The 20,182-nt window shown below is 38.7% G+C and overlaps 1 protein-coding gene across 1 annotated transcript in view; it reads right to left on the bottom strand.

Moving 5' to 3' along the window:
* The window catches only part of LOC109089795 (netrin receptor UNC5C-like), a 100,531-nt gene that overhangs the window by 27,447 nt on the left and 52,902 nt on the right, over positions 1–20,182 (bottom strand). Inside the window, 3 exon segments of the mRNA XM_042757253.1 lie at positions 6,080–6,130; positions 14,084–14,254; positions 16,768–16,935. Of these exon segments, the coding sequence (XP_042613187.1) occupies positions 6,080–6,130; positions 14,084–14,254; positions 16,768–16,935 (390 nt within the window).

Genomic DNA, 20,182 nt, shown 5'->3' with positions numbered 1-20,182 from the left:
TTATATATCCATATATTTTGGTATAAACATGTTTGGTGTCAGTAAGATTTTTATTTTATTTTTTTAAGAAATTAATAATTTTATTACTATTTTTTTCAATTCTTGAGTAGCACATTAGCATGTTATTTCTGAAAGATCAGAAAATTCAGCTTTGATCACAGCAATTGATTATATTTTTTAATATATATTCAAATATTAAACAAATATTTAAATTGTAATAACATTTAACAATATTAATGTTTTTACTGCATTTTAAATCTTCTTATAGACCCCATACTTTTGATATTAATTGAAATGAATTGAATATTAGAAATTGAAAAAAACTTACTGCTTATTTTTTTTTAATCTGTCAAAAGGACTGAAAGCAATAAATTATCTATAAATGTTTTAAAAAATAATCAGTGATGGATATAAATGCAAAAGCTATTTAGTAATATAAAAACATATTAAATTAGTGATGATATTCCTTTTGATGTACACACATTTTTTTTTAGATGAAAACTGGGTTTAACATAATTATATTAATTATTTACATTTACATGTGTTTTCACTTAGACGCTTTTATTCAAAGTGACTTACAAATGAGTTTTATATAAGCAACTAATTCAAACGGGGAAAAATACTACACTACAGCATTTTAATAAATGCCAGAGTAAAACAACAGAATTATTAGAGTTAACTAAAAACTAAACCCATAAGAAAAATGTTCCCTGGAATAAAATAAACATTAAATGAAAATAAATATTAAAAAATATGAAAATATATTTTATTTCAACTATATACTTGATGAATTAAAATATTTTACAATGAAAAATAAATAAATAAATAAAAACGAAATAGACAAAAACTACAAAAACGTGCAACAAAATTTCTAAAACTTTCAGTAAATTAATTATGTAAACAAATTAGAAGCTAGTTAGCCAGTCCAGTTCTCCAAGAAGAAATGTGAATTGAATTATACAGAAATGAATTATAATCAACATTTTTTTTGTGTCATTTTAGATGGAGTCTTGCTTGCTCCATGAACAATACATGAAATACTACCTTACAGTTCGGCCAAAAAAAGTTTTTAGGATCAGCTTTTGTGTCAGAAGCATGACTACGATGCCTTAAACTGCTGTCTATGTAGGCAGCTCAGCAGGTTTTGGAACAAAACCTTAATTTTGCAAGAGTAAAAATAATATTGTTAGCATCTCCAAGACTTTATGAGCAATATGTTTGGATGACTCAGACTGAAAAGGCTCATTTTTAAAACCAATGTGCTTTGTAGCACAACATTTTCCTGTTGGCTCCGACGTGAAGCACGCCCGCGTTTTATCGGAGCGATCTCCTCTGCGTTTCGTCCCTCTTTAAATCTCGGCATCATATGCCTTGAGTCATTTAACTCAATTCACCCGAGAAACACTTATACAAGCTCAAACACGAGCTTTGATGATAAAAGTGGCAAGCTACTAAACGCAGCCATTAAAATGTATCTGGAAGATTAAACGTTTTCTTTGAACATGAGCGCGAGTGAAAGAGGGAGGGAGAGCCAGATCGTGGCTGCCGACGGCGGCAGAAAAATGTTTAATAAAATAATACAGCTTCAGGAGAAAAGAGATAACATTGTCCCATCATACACACACACACACACACACACACACACAACACACACACACACACGCACACACACACACGCACGCACTCACACACACACACACACACACACACACACACACACACACACACACACACACACACACACACACACACACACACACACACACACACACAGAGAGAGCACTAAAGCATCACTGATTGTTCAACGAAGTACAGGCCTAAAATTAGTGCCTGAAACATACTCACAAATATGCAAACACCAGAGCTTAGCCAATGCATTGTGTGCACTGTGTACATATTTAACGTGTTTTCGTTATGGTTACACAACAATGCATGATTGTGTACCTAAAAGTGCTCTTGCATATGTTTCAATCCTCTGAATGAAATTTTCTGTCTATCTGTCTGTCTGTATGTCTGTCTGTCTGTCTGTCTAGGAGGTCCCTCCTCAAGGGGATATGCCAGGGAGGGGCTGTCACGAGCAGCATGAGTTCCGAAAACCAGGTTCGGGTGGGCCAGTAAGGCGTAACCAACAGGACCTGTTTCCCGTCCTCCCTGAACTTGCACAGTGTCTGTGCGAGCAGGCTCACTGGACTTGCGTGGAGCCCAAGACCAGCTGTGTGCCAGTGCATCCGTGCCCAGGGGGGCCTGGGTCAGGCAGTGGGAGGACTCGTGGGAAGCAAACAGGACCACCTGACCTTTTCCCAAATCGACTCCAGATCAGCTGTACCATCTGGGGATGGAGTCGCCATTCTCCAGGAGAAGTGAGCTGTCATGAGAGCCTGTCGGCTGCACGATTGAGCTCCCCCGGAATGTGGACGGCGAACAGCTACTTGAGCTGCGTCTGACTCCAGAGGAGGAGATGGCGGGTGAGTTGAGACATGCGCCGTGATCATAGACCACCCTGTTGGTTGAAGTACGAAACACCTGCAGTGTTGTCCGTGTGGACCAACACGTGCTTTTCCAGCAGCAGTGGCTGGAACTCCCGCAAGGCTAGATGCAATGCCAGCAACTCCAGACAGTTGATGTGCCAAAGCAGTCAAGGTCCTGTCCAGGACCCCGAAGTTGCGTGCCCATTGCACGTAGCACCCCAGCCCGTATTGGAGGCATCTGTCGTGACAAAGACATGCCGGGCACTTGTTCTAAGGGCACCCTGGCCCATAGAAAAGCAAGGTCCGTCCAGGGGCTGAATAGGCGGCGACATATCGGTTTGATGGTGACACGATGTGTACCACGGCGCAATACCCATCTCAGGACTCGGGAGTGTAACCAGTGCTGAAGTGGTCTCATATGAAGCGACTCAAGCGGCGTGACTGCGGATGCTATATGCCCCAGGAGCCTCTGAAAATGTTTCAGTGGTACCACTGTTCTGCCTCTGAAGGAACTTGGGCAGTTCAGCACCTGACTGGGCGAGTTCATTGGTGAGACATGCTGTCATACTCACAGAGTCTAACTCCATACCGAGATAAGAGATCCTCTGCACAGGGGAGAGCTTGATCTTCTTTTGGTTGACCTGAAGTTCCAACTGACTGAGGTGCCGAAGCACCAGGTCCCTGTGATCGCACAACTCCTCTCGCGACCTGGCCATGATGAGCGTCGAGAGTTGAGGATCTGGATGCCCACTTCCCATAATGGGGCAAGGGCACCCTCCGGGACTTTCGTAAAGACACGGGGGGGCAGGGAGCACCGAAAAGGGAGGACCTTTTACTGCCATGCCCGACCCTCGAACGCAAACCGTAGGAACGGTCTGTGATGAGGAAGCATCAAGACGTGAAGGTACGCGTCCTTCAGGTCGATCGCTGCAAACCAGTCCTGGGCTTGAATGCATTTGATAATATGTTTCTGCATCAGCATCTTGAATGGGAGCTTGTGAAGGGCCCGATTCAAGACTCGCAGATCCAAGACAAGCCGAAGGCCACCGCTTTTCTTGCGTACGATAAAGTAAGGGCTGTACTGTAAATCCCCTTCCTCATCTTGGCTGGAGGGACCGGCTCGATTGCATCCTTTGCCAACAGGACAGCAATCTCCTCGCGCAAGACAAAGGTGACCGGGACTGCCACCGAAATCTCGAGAACGCCATTGAACTTGGGAGGTCGCCAGGTGAACTGAATCGCGTAGTGCAGAATTGTTTTTCTGAGTTTTATTATTGTATGTATTATTTTAAATATTATTTTAATTTATAAAGTTATTTTAATTATTTATATTTTATAAATGAAATAAAAAATAAGTAAAATAACTTTATAAATTAAAATAATATTTATAATAATCATACTATTTTTGAAAACAAACCATTTCAGTTCTCTAATTATCAACATAACTGTATTTTAAAATAATATAATAATAATAATAATAATATGAAAACATTTTTGGAAACTAAATTTACAACAGAAACATGATGCAATACATGTATATGAGCTACAGTATGATTTCTTTTTGCAAAATAAATAAATAAATAATTACACACAAAAAAATAATTGGCTTTGCTTTTTCCTATTTTTACCAAATGATTGTGCCTTGGCATTTCTGGGGTCTCACCCCTGACTGCACAGACTACCTGTACACCTGCTGACGGGTTACTGTCGTGACCTTTACACTCTGCTTTTGAAATGAACCTGCAACCGTCATGTTAGCAGCCAGGTTAATAACCACTGGGCCCACTGTTTATCTTCAAACTTGGAGCTGAAAGTACCTTTCATATTCTCAAAAGTAAGGACATCATAAAGAGCAGAAAGACAACATAAAAACAAAGCAGATAAAAGGATGGTAAAATATAGTAAAATCACAGACAAGAAGCAGGCTGACTGATGTTATGACTGATGAGTTGTTTTCATGAAGAACAGAGCACTGCGGTGGCTCGTAATGAAAGCCTGAATCATGTTGTTTGATATTTGCCTGGGTTCATCTCTCAGGGTTTCATGTTCATAACAAACATTTTGCTTATAATCCATTTTGAAGAATCTCTAGAACAAGTCAAAGCTCACATCTGAAGTCAAACATACAGACGCTCTTTAAAGGCAAATGCCGTGAGGAAGATGCCATCACAATCTTCATCAGCGTATTATCTGCAGAACAGATGTTTAAAGCGGACAGGGTACAGTAAAGAACCTTGCAATATCACACGAGAAAACACAAGGTAATCACAGCGTGCTGATATACAGCCATCTCTCATGGCTATGAGTGTGATATTGTGTTTATACAACAGTTTGATGAATACATAAGAAAACAACAACGGAGTGTCTTTAAAAACCCTCTTTTGTGCAGAACTACTTCCTTCTGCCACAGATTCAAATCTCAGTTTGACAGTTTAGCAGCTGAGCTCAAGCCTTCGTTACTAATTCAGAAACGAACTAACGAAGCAACGCTGAGTTGCTTCATTAAAAGCTTTTTGTATTAAAGCTCACTGTATTATGTGGAGTCGGGTATTATGAGAGAGAGATGGACTGAGATCTGGGCAAGATCTGCTCTCAGCGGGTTTATTAGCGCTGAATGGTTCGAGTTCTGTTATCATTAGAATATTGTACTCCTGGAAAAGGCTCTCAGCCAATCACATTCAAGGACCAAAAAGGAATGTTGTATCAGAGTGAATTTTGATTTTATGTTTTTAATTTAATATATTTAATATATAAAATTCTATATAACAGTTTCATTGATTCAGTGAAAAAAATGTAAACGTAAAAATTATAATATATTCTCAGTAATATAATATTTTTTAGTGATTTAAAAAACAGTAAATAGAAATCACAAATACATAAAATTTATATTTATATTTACAAAAATTATTACAATACAAACATTGTGCTTGTGTAATGTGTATGCATTTCAGTTCATGTATTTCATTATACAGTACATACTGTATTATACATATATTTTATTTTATTTTACACACACACACACACACACACACACACACACACACACACACACACACACACACACACACACACACACAACATATATTTTACATATAATTGCAAATCCTATTAACATCTGCCCTTTTTTTATCTTGATTAACTTTCTTTTACGCAGCCTGCACTGCTGTGAAAAAAAAGGCCCTGGAAATTTCTAAAGAACCTAAATGGGTTAAATTTTCATTTCACATTGTCTTTAAAGAGAATTACCGAGTTGCTACAGGTCATACTGCTAGACCAGAGAGAGTTCTCTTGTTTCAAACAGCACACAGACTTCAGCCGAGCCTGAATTTACTCCAGAGACATTGTGTGAATGTGTGGAAAAGAGAGAATGGGACAAAAGCATATGTGTATGTGTGGATGTGAGCCAAAAAAATAACACACAGAACATAAAGTGCTGCAAAACACAAAGTAAAACAGCAAATCAAAGGACACTGACAAACAGACAGCATGCTTTCACTCCCGCAGACGGTGAGGAACAGGGAGCAAGCAGAAGAAGCCGAAGACACTGCGAGACAACAGATACGGAGCCGAAAAACCAAAGCAAGAAAATGAAAGACAAAATAGACACTCACATGTAAACCCCTTCTCTCCTGTTCCTTTAGGCTGAACTGAGAGCTGATATACTGAACCCAGAGAGAGGAAGGGGGTATTAGGCAAAATAATGTGAATGTAAAACAAAAAGAGTGAGATGTGATTTGGTGATGTGAGACTGAGATAACAGGAGAAACTGGACATGCAGACTGTAATTTAACATATCAACTGGCTGCATCTAACAAACGGGCTCCCCAGGTCAGATGGTAATCAGATAAATATTTAGTTACCACATTTTGACATTTATTTAGTTTTAGCTTCTCATTTTTAAAGTACAGTCAAGTTATTAATGATAAGCTATTTATTTAACTGTATATTAAGCTGATATAATTATTATTTTTTTGCCATATTCAGTCTATATGTACACCATATGTACACCAGTATACAAAAGTTTGGGGACATAAAGATTTAAAAAAAGAAAAAAAAGAAATTAATACTTTTATTCAGCAAGAATGTATTAAATTGATCAAAAGTGACAGTAAAGACATTTATAACATTGCATAAGATTTCTATTACAAATAAATGTTGTTCTTTTGAACATTCTTTTAATCAAAAGATCCTGAAAAACAAATCTATTGTGGTTTCCACAAAAATATTAAAGAGCACAACTGTTTTTTTTTTTTAACATTAATAATAATACGAATGTTTCTTCAGCAGCAAATCAGCAAATTAGAATGATTTCTGAAGGATCATGTGACTGAAGTCTGAGTAATGATGCTGAAAATTTAGCTTTCCATCACAGGAATAAATCAGCAAATAAGAATGATTTCTGAAGGATCATGTGACTGAAGTCTGAGTAATGATGCTGACGCTTTTGGGGAACGCGCTTTAGCGTGAGCGACTCTGAATATCGTGTGTAATCTTTCTCATGGAAGAGTGTGACGTCAGCGGGCGGGGGTGACGTAAGCGACCAGGAAGCTATAAAAGGCACATGCCGCGCACAGCTGGCATCAGCTTTCGAGTACCAGCAAGCGCCGGCAGGGGGGCCGGGGGTATGGCTCCGAGACGCAGCGTCTCGTTCCCTCGAGGAACTAGGGTTACATACGTAACCTAGAGACGTTCCTCTTCAGGAACTCGAGCTGCGTCGAAACGCTTTGGGGAACAAGTACCAACGCTGCCAGACTACCAAACCCCTGCCTAGTGTGTATCCGAAAAGCACAGCTTAGGACGAGAGGACAGAAGCGCCTGGAGTAACTAGCATGTCTAACCATAATAAATCTTGCAACTGTAGAGGGCGTGGACCACCCCGCAGCGTTGCAGATGTCCAGCATGGATACACCTGCTAAGAAGGCCTTGGAGGCCGCCATACCCCGCTCATAGCATCCGGTCTCTCAACCGAGGTTGTTGAGACCCTCCTCCAATCCAGAGCTCCCTCAACGAGGAAACTGTACGCCCTGAGGTGGAAACTCTTCACCTCATGGGGCAGAGCATACCAGCTTGACCCAGCTAACTGCCCAGTTGGTACCCCGTGTGGAGTGAGCCTTGGCTCCCAACAACGGGGGAGGACCAGAGGACTCATAGGATACGTTGATAGCCTCGACTATCCAACGACTAAGAGTCTGCTCCTGCTTAGATGCAGGAGAACCCCTCTTGGGGGGACCATAGCATACGAGCAATTGGTCTGTTTTTCTCCACAGGGCAGCTGTGTCCAGCGCTCGAGCTGGATACATACAATTAGCTTCTTCTGGTCTGACTCCCGGAAGGGAGGAGGGCAGAAGGCCTGCAGTACTATTGGTTGTGGTGTGACAGAGGGAACTTAGGAACACAAACCCGCTCTAGGGTATAGAAGTGCTTTGGGCCATGCCGGGCGCAAAGTGAAATGAGTAGGGGCCACTGAGAGGGCCTGAAGATCTCCAACTCTTCCTCAGAGAGGTAATAGCCAACAGGTCAGATGTCTATCTGATATATCTTGGATCGGTTCGCATGGAGCTTTACAGAGCCTCCAACACCACAACCAAGTCCCAGGGGGGACACGGGACCGTACTGGAGGCCTCAGCCTCAGCACCCACGTGGAGGAAATGTATCAGTAGGGGGTGTCTTCCCACTGATTGTCCACCGAGAGGGACATGGTAGGCCGCAATGACCGCCACGTAAACCTTTACGGTGGAGTGGGTCAACCCTGCAGAGAACCTGGCTTGTAGAAACTCCAGAACTGTACCAACTGGGCAGTTAGCTGGGTCAAGCTGGGTGTGCTCTGCCCCATGAGGTGAAGAGTTTTCCACCTCAGGGGCGTACAGTTTCCTCGTTGAGGGAGCTCTGGATTGGAGGAGGGTCTCAACAACCTCGGTTGAGAGACCGGATGCTATGAGCTGTGCCCCTCAGGGGCCACACCCACAGTTTCCACCAGTCCAGGCGAGGGTGAATGATCGTGCCCTGCGCCTGTGAGTGTAGGTCTGTCCTGATCGGTATCTCCCGAGGAGAGCCGTCGAGGAGCGAGACCAGATCTGAGAACCATACTCGGCCCGGCCAGAATGGGGCTACTAATAACAGCCGAACCCCATCCCAGCGTACTCTCGCAAGAACTCACGGGAGAAGAGCGATAGGGGAAAGGTGTACAGACGAAGCCCTCGGCCAGGTCTGTACCATAGCGTCCAGTTCCAAGAGGAGCTGGATGAACTAGAGAGAACCAGAGGGGATATTGCGATGTCTCGAGTCGCAAAGAGGTCCAAAAACTCTCCATATCTGCTTCACCACCTCAGGGTGAAGCCTCCATTCCCCGGGCCTCGGCCCCTGTCTCGACAGTAGTATGTCTGCTCCAACATTCAACCTCCCAAGAAAATATACTGCTCTGAGCTAGAGGAGTTTATCCTGGGACCACAGAAGGATCTGGTGTGCCAGCTTGTACAAGGGGCACAAACGCAGACCTCCCACTGTTTGACAGTGAGTGACTGGCCTTCTTTGGCTCTCTCGACTGAGATGAGGATCGACTCGATACGAGCAGGGGACAATCGTGCCTGCATCGCGGTCGAATCCCATACTATGCCTAGATAGGTGGTTCTCTAAACTGGAAAAAGTACACTCTTCTTGGCGTTCAGTCTCAAACCCAGCTCCCCCATGTGGGCGAAAACGACATCTCGATGTCGAACCGCCATCTGCTCTGATTGAGCTAAAATCAACCAATCGTTGATATAATTTAGTATGCGGATGCCCCGCAGTCACAGTGGAGCCATTTGAGCAGCATACACGCACTTCGTAAAATGTGCTGGGTGAGAGTGCAAGGCTGGACGGAAGTACTCAATATTGGTACGCTTCGCCCCCCGAAAGCGAAACCTCCGAAACTTCCTGTGTTGTGGAAGGATGTAGACATGGAAGTATGCGTCTATGAGATCTGTCGTAACAAAACCAGTCCTCAGACATGATTTGTGGTACAACATGCTCTAGAATAAGCAGTTTGAACTTCAGCCTCATAACTGAGCGATTTAACTGACGTAGATCTATGATCGGACGCAACCCCCTCATCCTTCCTTGGAACTTGTGAAATACCGGCTGTAAAACCCCGGATTCCCTGTCTTGAGGAGAGACCACCTCGATGGCCCTCCTTCCCTAATAGGGTATTCACTTTTTGTTCCATAACCAGAGCCTGCTCGGGTCCGACCAACGTCGGAATAACCCCGTTGAATTTCGGCGGTAAGAGCCGAACTGAATGCAATAGCCTTATTGCCATATGCAGGCCCCATTGAGATACATTTGGCAGTCATTCAAATGCTGCTAAATGATCTACTAAGGGAATCAGTCTCTCGAGACGGACCTCTGGTGTAACTGTGGCAGCTAAATCGGCGCCTGAAGTAAACACCATTCCCAGCAGCCGAACTAACTATTTTAGAGACCCCCGAAGGGGTTGCGAGCCTCTCAGCACCGCTACGCTCGCGGGCGGAAGAAACTGAGAGCAGCGCTCGCTGGGAAACCGCTGCGCCCTGGAGCTCTGGCAGGGGTGGCAGATCGATTTCCCGAGGGCACTGAGGAGAGACGGGCACCGTCTAATGCGTGTAAACACCACTCTACCCCAGTAGGGGCCGCCCTCTGCAGTCGTGACCGATGTGTCAGGACTTCTTAGCCGAGGACGTCCCAGCCTGAAGCACGGCCCTCAGATCCGGCTTAGGCTGGGAAAAACCCTGGCCCAGAGCGTTGCTTCAGCCACCGGTCCCGACGCTGGGGGAGCGAGGGCGGCAACACTCTGATTTTGTGCCTCCTTACATGAGGAGACGGTACACCGAGAGGGCTGCTCCCGCCCAGCAGCCCCTCCAGTATATATATCTTCTCAAAGTGAGATAAATGTCATTATATTCCTCAGAATTTAATGCCAGTCACACAATCAGACAAGTATACACGGTCTGAATTGTGATACAATTCATATCGAAAGTGATATATCGGACTTTTCATAGTCAGGTAACACTGAATTTAATTCTCAGAATTAAATGCAGCTAAAACAACCAGACAGTATACATGGTCTGGCGTGGTAAGATTCAGATTCAAGAATCAAAAAATTATATATCTAACTTCTTTCAGTCAGATAAATGCCTCATTTAATTCCTCAATATTAAATGGAGCCAAAACAAGCAGACGAGTAAAACACGGTCTGGCTGTGTGATAAAATTCATATCTAACTTCTCCTAGTCAGATAAATACTGAATTTAATTCCTCAGAATTAAATGCAGCTAACCAATCAGACTAGTAAATACGGTCTGGTTTGGTAAGATTCACATCAAAACTGAAAGTGATGTCATACACGCGTTGCCCTCGGCAGCGCGCGCGAGCCGCTTAGTCACACAAACAATATTAATATCCTCGGAGATAAATAGCTGCAGCTGCGAGTTCACGGTCAGAGGGGGAAGGAAACCGCAGTGCGGGCTTCCGAGCCTCGAGAACGAACTCTAGATCTAGGGAACACGGGTGAGGAGATAGAAAAGCCGTCTCCAGCCCGTCCCCAGATATGCGAGAAGCACAGTCAGCCCCTTTATTTTTCCCGCGAGCTGGACTGCGCGAGCTGCGCTCCTCATTAATGCTGCTCGTTATAACTGTTTTGGCATAATATGCTTGTGAAACTGATGCTTGTGCAAACTGATGTCTGTGCAACTGAGGTTTATGCAGCTGATGTTTGTGTAACTGCGAGCTCATCGACGCCCTCCGTGTCAATTCTCCTCGGAGAAAGAAAGGCGGTGCGTCGCGGCCGTTACTCAGGTGGAAGGACCGCAGCGCGGGCTTCCGAACCCAGAGATCAGGCAGATCTGGCGAGTGGGTTGAGTAGGAGATAGGGAAGCGCCCGTCTCCCATTTCCCTCCAGCAGATCTATCTGCGAACCCAGCGAATGCAGGCGCCGCTCCGCCTCGGCGAAAGCGGGAACAACACCGCGAGGAACGCTGGCGAAGACCCCCTCTCGAGGAAAGCCCTCCGGGATCGAAGCGTCCGCACTGGCCGTACACAGTGCAGCAGCAGACGGCTCCCTCAAGAGCTGAATCAGCGTGCTTCGATCCCAGGCAGATCGGCGCACAGACTGTGTGTATCCCCACTCGTGATTGTAGCAAGGGCAGGGAGGAACACACAATCTGAAACGCTGATCTGGATTCGCCTTTCAGATGTCTCATCTTAAACTTTGCTCTTTGACTATTGCTTGCTCTTTGAGGAGCTAATAGTGACAAACAACAATAAAATAAGACTGACAAGACAGAATGACATGCACACCCCAGAGCGCTTGCTGAAAGACGCGAAGCTGATGCCAGCAGCGCGGCATGTGCCTTTATAGCTTCCTGGTCGCTTACGTCACCCTGCCTGTGACGTCACACTCTTCCATGATACAGATTACACACGATATTCAGAGTCGCTCACGCTAAGCGCGTTCCCCGAAGCGTTTCGACGCAGCTCGAGTTCCTGAAGAGGAACTACATTTTAATATATATTCAAAACGAAAACATTTTATTTTTGATTCAATAAATGCAGCCTTGGTGAGCAAAAGAGACTTCTTTCAAAAACATTACAAAATCCTACCGATGCCAAATTTTTATATGATAGAGTATATGACACAATATATATAAATAAATAAATAAATATTAGAAGTATTCGTATTAATGAAATCATACAAAATCAATTATTAAAATCAGTTAAAAATGAATTTAACAAAATGTTTCACTACAAATAAGAAAACAAATAAGGATTTGAAATACAATACACTTTCCATCCAAACAAACCAATTTACTAAAATCAGTTGGATTTCCAAACTCTATCTGAGCAATCAAAATACATCAAACTACAGATTACTAAACAAAAGTACTGAAAAGAAGATAAACAACATGTTAAGATAAATGAAATTTGTTTAAAACTAAAATTTTCCCCTAAAATTTTTACGGGATAGATAGCTTGTAACACCGTTTTCTATCTGGTCTCACCCCTGGCAAGGACGTGCTCAAATTTTCCTGCTGCTGTCTAAGCAGGTAGTTACTATTTGAAATAGAGTAAGACAGAGAGCTGAGAGAGTTTAGTTGAGTGGGGTTAAATGGATTGTGCCTGCTCAACTTTTAAGGGGAAGAACTTTTAAAGTTTTAAAGTTAGTGAGGAAGTGCCTGCGGGGAGAGAGAGAAAGAGAGAGAGAGAGAGAGAGAGAGACAGACAGACATGAGATCCATTACACAACACCAAACAGAGGAGTTTCACATCCACTGCCTGTCTTTCTCTCTCTCTCTTTCTATCACTGCTCGCTGCTCTCAAAACACCATACAAAACAAATTAAAGTGCCCCACGCTGATGGCTTGTGATTACACACATTCATGTCACCTGTCTGTTTCCTAAAGATTCTCACTGTGTCCACTGTGACAGTGATTGAAACACATGAAAGGCCATGTTAATGTGCCTCATTATGTACAGGAGCAATAAAACAAATTATCTAAAAGCTTTATAGTAAACCAGAAACAATATTTGCAATCAATTTAACATTTTAATGTGACATATATCAGAGGGTGTCATGTTATATGGTATTATTTAAACTCCCTGCTGCTATGAATAAAATGATGACAAACAGAGTTAAAAACCAATAGACCACATGGCATGGGTGACATCAGCTGAAAATGAAATGAAATGAAATAAATATAATAAAAAAAAAGAAAAAAAATTGAAATCAAATAAAATCAAATAAGTAGGATTCCAAAAATGCCCCCCCCCACCCCCCGGTTCATTATTCATTATTATTTTATTATTCAATTATGAATTATTCACAACAATGTTGTTATTGAAAAACCTAAAACTACAGTATTAAAATATTTTTTAATTGAAATAAAATCTGTTAATTGAAATAAAAATTACACTAAACTAAACTAAAATATAAATATTAGAACATAAACTTGAACTTAAACGAAAATTTGAAATGTTTCCTTGTCAACTAACTGTACTAAGTACTAAGATTACTAAAACTAAAATTAAAATGATATAATATAATATAAATTAAAGCTAAATAGAATAAAGAAAATCACAAAAATACATTTACTTAAACTTAACTAAAAATAAAATAAAATAAAAACAGAAATAAAAGCTAATTGAAAAATGATAATTACTATGATAATATATAAATAAACAATTAGAATTGACTTCAACCTCAATAAAAAAGTGTTAAAGTACTAAAATCACTAAATCAAAAAGCTAAAATACAAATTAAAGCTTATTAGATTAAAAAAATGACAAAAGCACATAACAAAGTTACTAAAGTTACCACAACTTAACTAAAATTCAAATAAAAACTAAAAAAAAACTAAAAAAAAACTAAAAAAAAAAAATGTTTCTGTTATTATCTGTTATTTTAGTATTTTTATATACTATTATATATATATATGTATAATAGTGTATAAAAATACTAAAATAACAGATAATAACAGAAACACCACACCAGGAACATGTCTTAAGAAAGTAAATAGACTCAATTCTGACATCATGCTGACTGCAAAGGAATCCAGCCTGACTATGTGTGTGTTTGTGTGTGTATAAGTGTGTGTGTTTGTAAGTGCACTCACTTTGTAGGCAGAGTCCATCAGTGCAGTTCTGTGACTGTAGTGTGACTCCGTCACAGTCCTTCCCTCCATTCTGAGGCGCAGGAGCTTTACACTCTCTCTTCCTCCACTGCGTGCACTCAGTGTTACACGCCGACCACTTGCTCCAGTCAGCCCACACACCGTCAACTAAACACACACACTATATTATAAACTGACAACGCACGCACGCACGAAATGTTCTTATGAATATATATATTTAGTTGGATCACACACACACACACACACACACACACACACACACACACACACACACACACACCAGAAACAACGGAAGTTAGAAGAAACAATTAGAAATTCTTCAGCTGTTATATGATGAAGATTACTTTTTATTAAAGAGGCTATATTGTAGGATTTTATTTAATTCCTTGTCCATTAATACATTAGTCAAGGGTAGTTTTAAAAATGTTAATATTTCACATCATGAATATTACACACAGAAATTTAACTGAAAAAATGTAATAAATAAATAAAAAAAACTCCATGCACTGCCTCATGCATATTGCAATTGAACTGAAATATAAATAAATATAATGCAACATATTTATAATAAATATAATACAAAAATAAAATAATACAATATAAGATCAAATAAATAAGATAATAAATAATAAATAATAAAGTAAAAAAACAAAACAAAAAAAACTAATATAATAAAATGAATGCATATTGGACACAAAATGTGAACTGTAAATAAATAAATACATACATAGATACATACATAAATAAATTAATTAATTACTAAAAATTCCCTGCCATGGACTGCCTCATGCACACTGCACACAATAATAATAATAATAATAATAATAAAATGTATAAAATAAAAAAACTAAATAAAATAAAAAATATCTAATTCAGCTAAATTAAAAACAAACAATATAATAAAATGAAATAAAACCCTCCAACATGGACCAATTCATGCATTTTGCACATAAAAAATAAAATAAAATAAAATAAAAAAAAACATAAAATAAAATACAAATAAAATAAACCATGATGCATCTTCTGCTCTGGTCTAGCCTGGTTCTCGGCCTGTCTCTGGGTTCTGTCACAGGAGAGCGGCTGTAGTATGTGGGTCAGTCATTAGCATGTGACTGTGGCATCTCTCCTGCTGCCTGCAGATGCTTTAATCTCACCTGCTGCACAGCAAACTGACTCTCACAGGCAGGAGGGGATGGAAATGTGCTCGTCCCTTAGGGGCCCCTAGGGGCCAAAGTATAGGGGAAGTGTCTGGCTTGAAAGCTGAACTGATGGGCCTGGAATAAGATGCATTTGTCTGATGCTATCAAGAGGTGAAGAACTCAAACTGGACTGGAAAAGATTTAAGTTTTATGAAAGGAATTCCTCACTTGTAATTCAATAGTCACACTGCGAATTTTCCATCATTCTGTTTATGGAAAGAATTCTTCATTTGGAAGTCACTTTGGTTGAAAGTAACTGCCAAATGAATAAATGTCAATGGAGGAAAAAATCTGAACCAAATACTTTATTGTGTTTCCTTCACGTTTAATAACTGACCTCACTGTACGTTTACGTAATGTCGGAAATATCGTAATAAGTTCCAGAGTAGTATCATGATTACAAACTCAGATCTTTATGAAAACCTCCATTTGTGATTGAGTGTTGTTTGTTCATTGCAATAAAGCTGAAATAAAATAAAATATAAATATTAATTGAAAACTGAAGATTAGAAATGTTGCTCTGGCAACTAAAAGAAATTAAGATGAACTAAAATGACTAAAAACTAAATCTAAAATAAAAATAAAGCTAAATAGAAATATATAAAAAAAAAAAACTAATAAATACAACAAAATCACATAACAAAATTACCAAAACGTAAAATAAAATTAAAGTGAAAACTGAAAACAAAAATATGAAAATAGAAGATAATTAAATCTAAATGAAAACGTAAAATAAAATATGAATAAATACTATATTAGCATATAAATAATACTAAAATAACACTTATGATTATTGTGACTTCATATAAAAATGTAGTGATGTATATTTATATATATATATTTTTTATATTTTTCATACTGTTTGATATGTCACTTTATTATAGCCAATGATATCTGTTGCACATTTTTAGTTTTTAATATTTTTCAAGCTAACACAGGAATGAATTAATGCAGTGATTAAGATGGCATGTTTATTTAAAATAAATCTAAATGTTTTTTTTTTTACGTCAAAACCCCCAAAGAATAGAATATTCGTATAATGGAATAATCATTATCAATTTAGTTACAATATTTATGAGGTAATAAATGACAAACAATAAATGAAACTATATTCATGAATTATTAATACATACAATGTAATGTCACATATTACTTTATTAAATACTATTCATTACTATGACGTCATTTAATTTATTTATTTTTAATACGAAATAAATTATTTAAAATGTTTCCAATATTATTGAATAACTATGACACTATTTATTTTATTTCAATATGAATAAAATATTTTTTAATTTATTAAATAATGTTAAATTACTATGACATTATTTTAAACAGAAACAAGACTGTTAGAGATGATTACAATTTCACAACTCACTTATGTCCCAGCTGAATGCTCAACACACAGGTATATGCACTTCTGTCAAAATTAAATTCGGACTCATTTCTGTAGACTGGTACCTGTGCAAACTGAGGTGCAGGCGATTTTTTGGATGGCCTGTCCGTCACACGGCGAGCCCCCGTTCAGAGGCGCGGGATTGGTGCAGCTCCGGGTTCTCTTCTGAAGGCCCCGCCCACATTGACTGCTGCAGGTCGACCACTCTGTCCAGGTGGACCAGCCGCCGTTCACTACAGAAACACACACAGACACGATCACATCTCTCACATCATTTCACACTCGCTTTCTTCTCATACAATGATTTCAGCCCAAATCAATATTTCATGTCTATTTACTTTTTTATTTGGTAATCAGCCGTGTTATGCCCTGTATTATTACACTTCATATAAACCCATTATTTTGTGATAATGAACAACCGGCTGTACATGATCCTGTACTGATATACAATCAGTCACTGCAGATAATATTCCAATTACTGCTGATTTCAAAGAGTTTCATTTAATTTTTGCAAACAAAGCTGAGGTTTATCTGGCTATTAATGGCTGGAACACAAACTCTTTAATCTAAAAGCCACTTTCTGTTATTCAGAATGAGGTTTTTCTATACTGTTTTGTACTTTTTGTGTGGTGTTTTTGGCAGTGTTAATATTGTTGACTCCATATGATTTATCGCATACATTTTCATTGAATTATGCATCTTTTCTTGGTCACCTTGAAAAGCGTTTGCTAAACGAATAAATATAAATGTATTAATAATTTTCTGTACTCTTTACTACTAGTCAACGAAAGATTTTTCATTTCTCACACATTGAAGAGTGATGAAGAAAGTTGCTCCCCGGAAAAGATGCAGACATTATCCATGCATTTATAATGTAATACACGACAAACAATAAATAAAGCTATATTTATGCAACAATATCGTTCAAAAGTTTGGGGTCGGTAAGAGTTTTTAATATTTTTTAAAGTCTTTTATGCTCGCCAAGGCTGCGTTTATTTGTTCAAAAAGTTCAGTAAAAACAGTTATATTATGAAATATTATTACAATTTAAAATAACTGTTTTCTATTTTAATATATTTTAAAATGTAATTTATTTTGTGGAAAACAAGACAAGATTTTTTTTTTTTTTTTTAACATAAATGTTTTTATTGTTACTTTTGATCAATTTAATGTATCCTTGCTGGAGGAAAGTAAAAATCTTACTGACCTGAAACTTTGAACTAGTGCTGGGCAACGATTAATCGCGATTTATCCAAAATAAAAGTTTTTGTGTACATAATATATGTGAGTGTACTGTGTATATTATGTATATAAAAAGACACACACATACAGTATATATTTTGAAAAATATTTACATGTATATATTTATATTCATATAATTTATATGTAAATATATTTAATATATAAACATAACATATTTTTCTTAAATATATACATGCATGTGTGTGTATTTATATATACATAATAATTATATACAGTACACACACATATATTATGTACACAATTTTTTTTTATTTTAGATGCGATTAATCATGATTAATCGTTGCCCAGCACTACTTTGAACAATAGTGTTAATGCATATTATATTATATTATATTATATTATATTATATTATACATGTTTTCTATTTTAATTAACAAATTTAACAAATTTCATAAAAAAAAATTATGTTAAATACAAATGTTAAGTAATTCCAAGGTAAGTAAATGAGTGTCAGCCATCATGTGATGCTCTTTGTAACATCTCACATCATTCAGGAAAACACGATTATCAGATTTTGTTCATGTATCTCCTGTTTTTCTGTCATTCAAATAAGAGAGATGCAGACCAAATATTGTGAGAGGCAATAAATGGACAGAAGTGAACTGTGCTGCGAGCAGCTGTGTTTGGTATGTGAGAGTCTATATTCCAGCTGACGGATCCTTTTACCTTCACACACACACACACACACACACACACACACACACACACACACACACACACACACACACACACACACACACACACACACACAGCTGGAGTGTTTAACTCTTGTGTTGTCGAGAGGTGATGCTCTTCCCATTTGAGTCTTCCGGAGAAATACACAGAGGCTCTTAAACTCTTAAACTGTGTCACTCCCTCTGCTGCTATTAACTTACCGCACTCCCCTCACACACTTTCCACAGCTCTGTGTGTGTGTGTGTGTGTGTGTGTGTGTCTTTGAGTTCGTGTGAGGGAGTAGATTAGCTATAAGCAGATTCCTCCTTTTCCTTCCCATCTTTCTCATTTCAGAGTTTTTATGGCCATACAGCCAATAGAACGGGACTCTGTCTCTCGCTCCCTGTTTCTGACCATGAAAAATCAACCGCAGAATAGATTTTTACATTTTCTGAAGCCATTTGCAAAACTCACCACCAGCACGATGCTATGGTGTTTTAAACTGTTTCTAAATGGTTTCTAAGGTGCTCTCAGTGGTTGCTAGGGCGTTGCTAAGTACCTGTTATGGAAAATTTGGGTGGTTGTTGACAGTGTTGTTATAATTGGATAAACCTAAATAGAAATACAAAACAAAAACTAGTAACCATGACAAAAGGACATCACAAAATTAGAAAACCTAAACCAAAATTGGAATGAAAACTGCAGAGTGTTGTTATTGTTAACTAAACTGGAACTCCAAAATATTAAAAATCAATTTGATTAATTAAATTAAGCTGGAAAAAAAAAAAAAAATGAAAATTATGAATGTTGCCCTGGCAAATAAGTGAAATAAAATAGGTTGAAGTACTAAAATTACTAAAAATAAAAAATTAGGTTAATAGATAAATAGAAATAAAAATAATAACAATTACAAAATACATTAACTGCTAAAACTAACAAACAATCACGCACACAATACCAATACAAAAAATTGCCCTACCATGCAGGCATGGTTTAAAATAATAAAAACTATAAAACAATCAATAAATAGTAAATCACTAAGTTATCTGTGGTTCTTTATAGAATTGAGAAGCAGAATGGCTGCAGGCACAAAAGAGTGTTTATATCTGTTGGTTCTGAATTTTGGAAGTTTAAAGTGTAATCCCGATGGCAACATCTGAAATTTAACCTGTAAGGGATGAGAATTATCTAACAGGATAGATTCAACCCTTCTTAACATCTGCTTCTGATAAAGTTCCTCCAGACTTTTCTGCATAGAACCTGTGATGCTGCTGCTCACCTTAATTAACCTTGAAAGGGAGTTTTTTTGTTTTACAGTGATGGACCCATACCAGCAGATTAAGGAGAAGGTAACAATCGACTCAACAAAAGACCTATAAAAAAGGGTCAACAGGGTCTTATCCACATTAAACATTGCCAGCTTTGCTGGATTTGAGTCAAATTGTAAGAGATTGTTACGTGGAAGACAATTACTTCCCAAAGTTGTTTGGGATTTGTTCAAATCCTTAAAAGGATAGTTCACTGTAAAATGAAAATTAATAAATATATATTCTTTTTGTGTTT

The sequence above is a fragment of the Cyprinus carpio genome, chromosome A5 (genome assembly GCF_018340385.1).
Source record: "Cyprinus carpio isolate SPL01 chromosome A5, ASM1834038v1, whole genome shotgun sequence".
Taxonomy (NCBI): Eukaryota; Metazoa; Chordata; class Actinopteri; order Cypriniformes; family Cyprinidae; genus Cyprinus; species Cyprinus carpio.
This window is presented reverse-complemented; position numbering and strand designations above follow the sequence as displayed.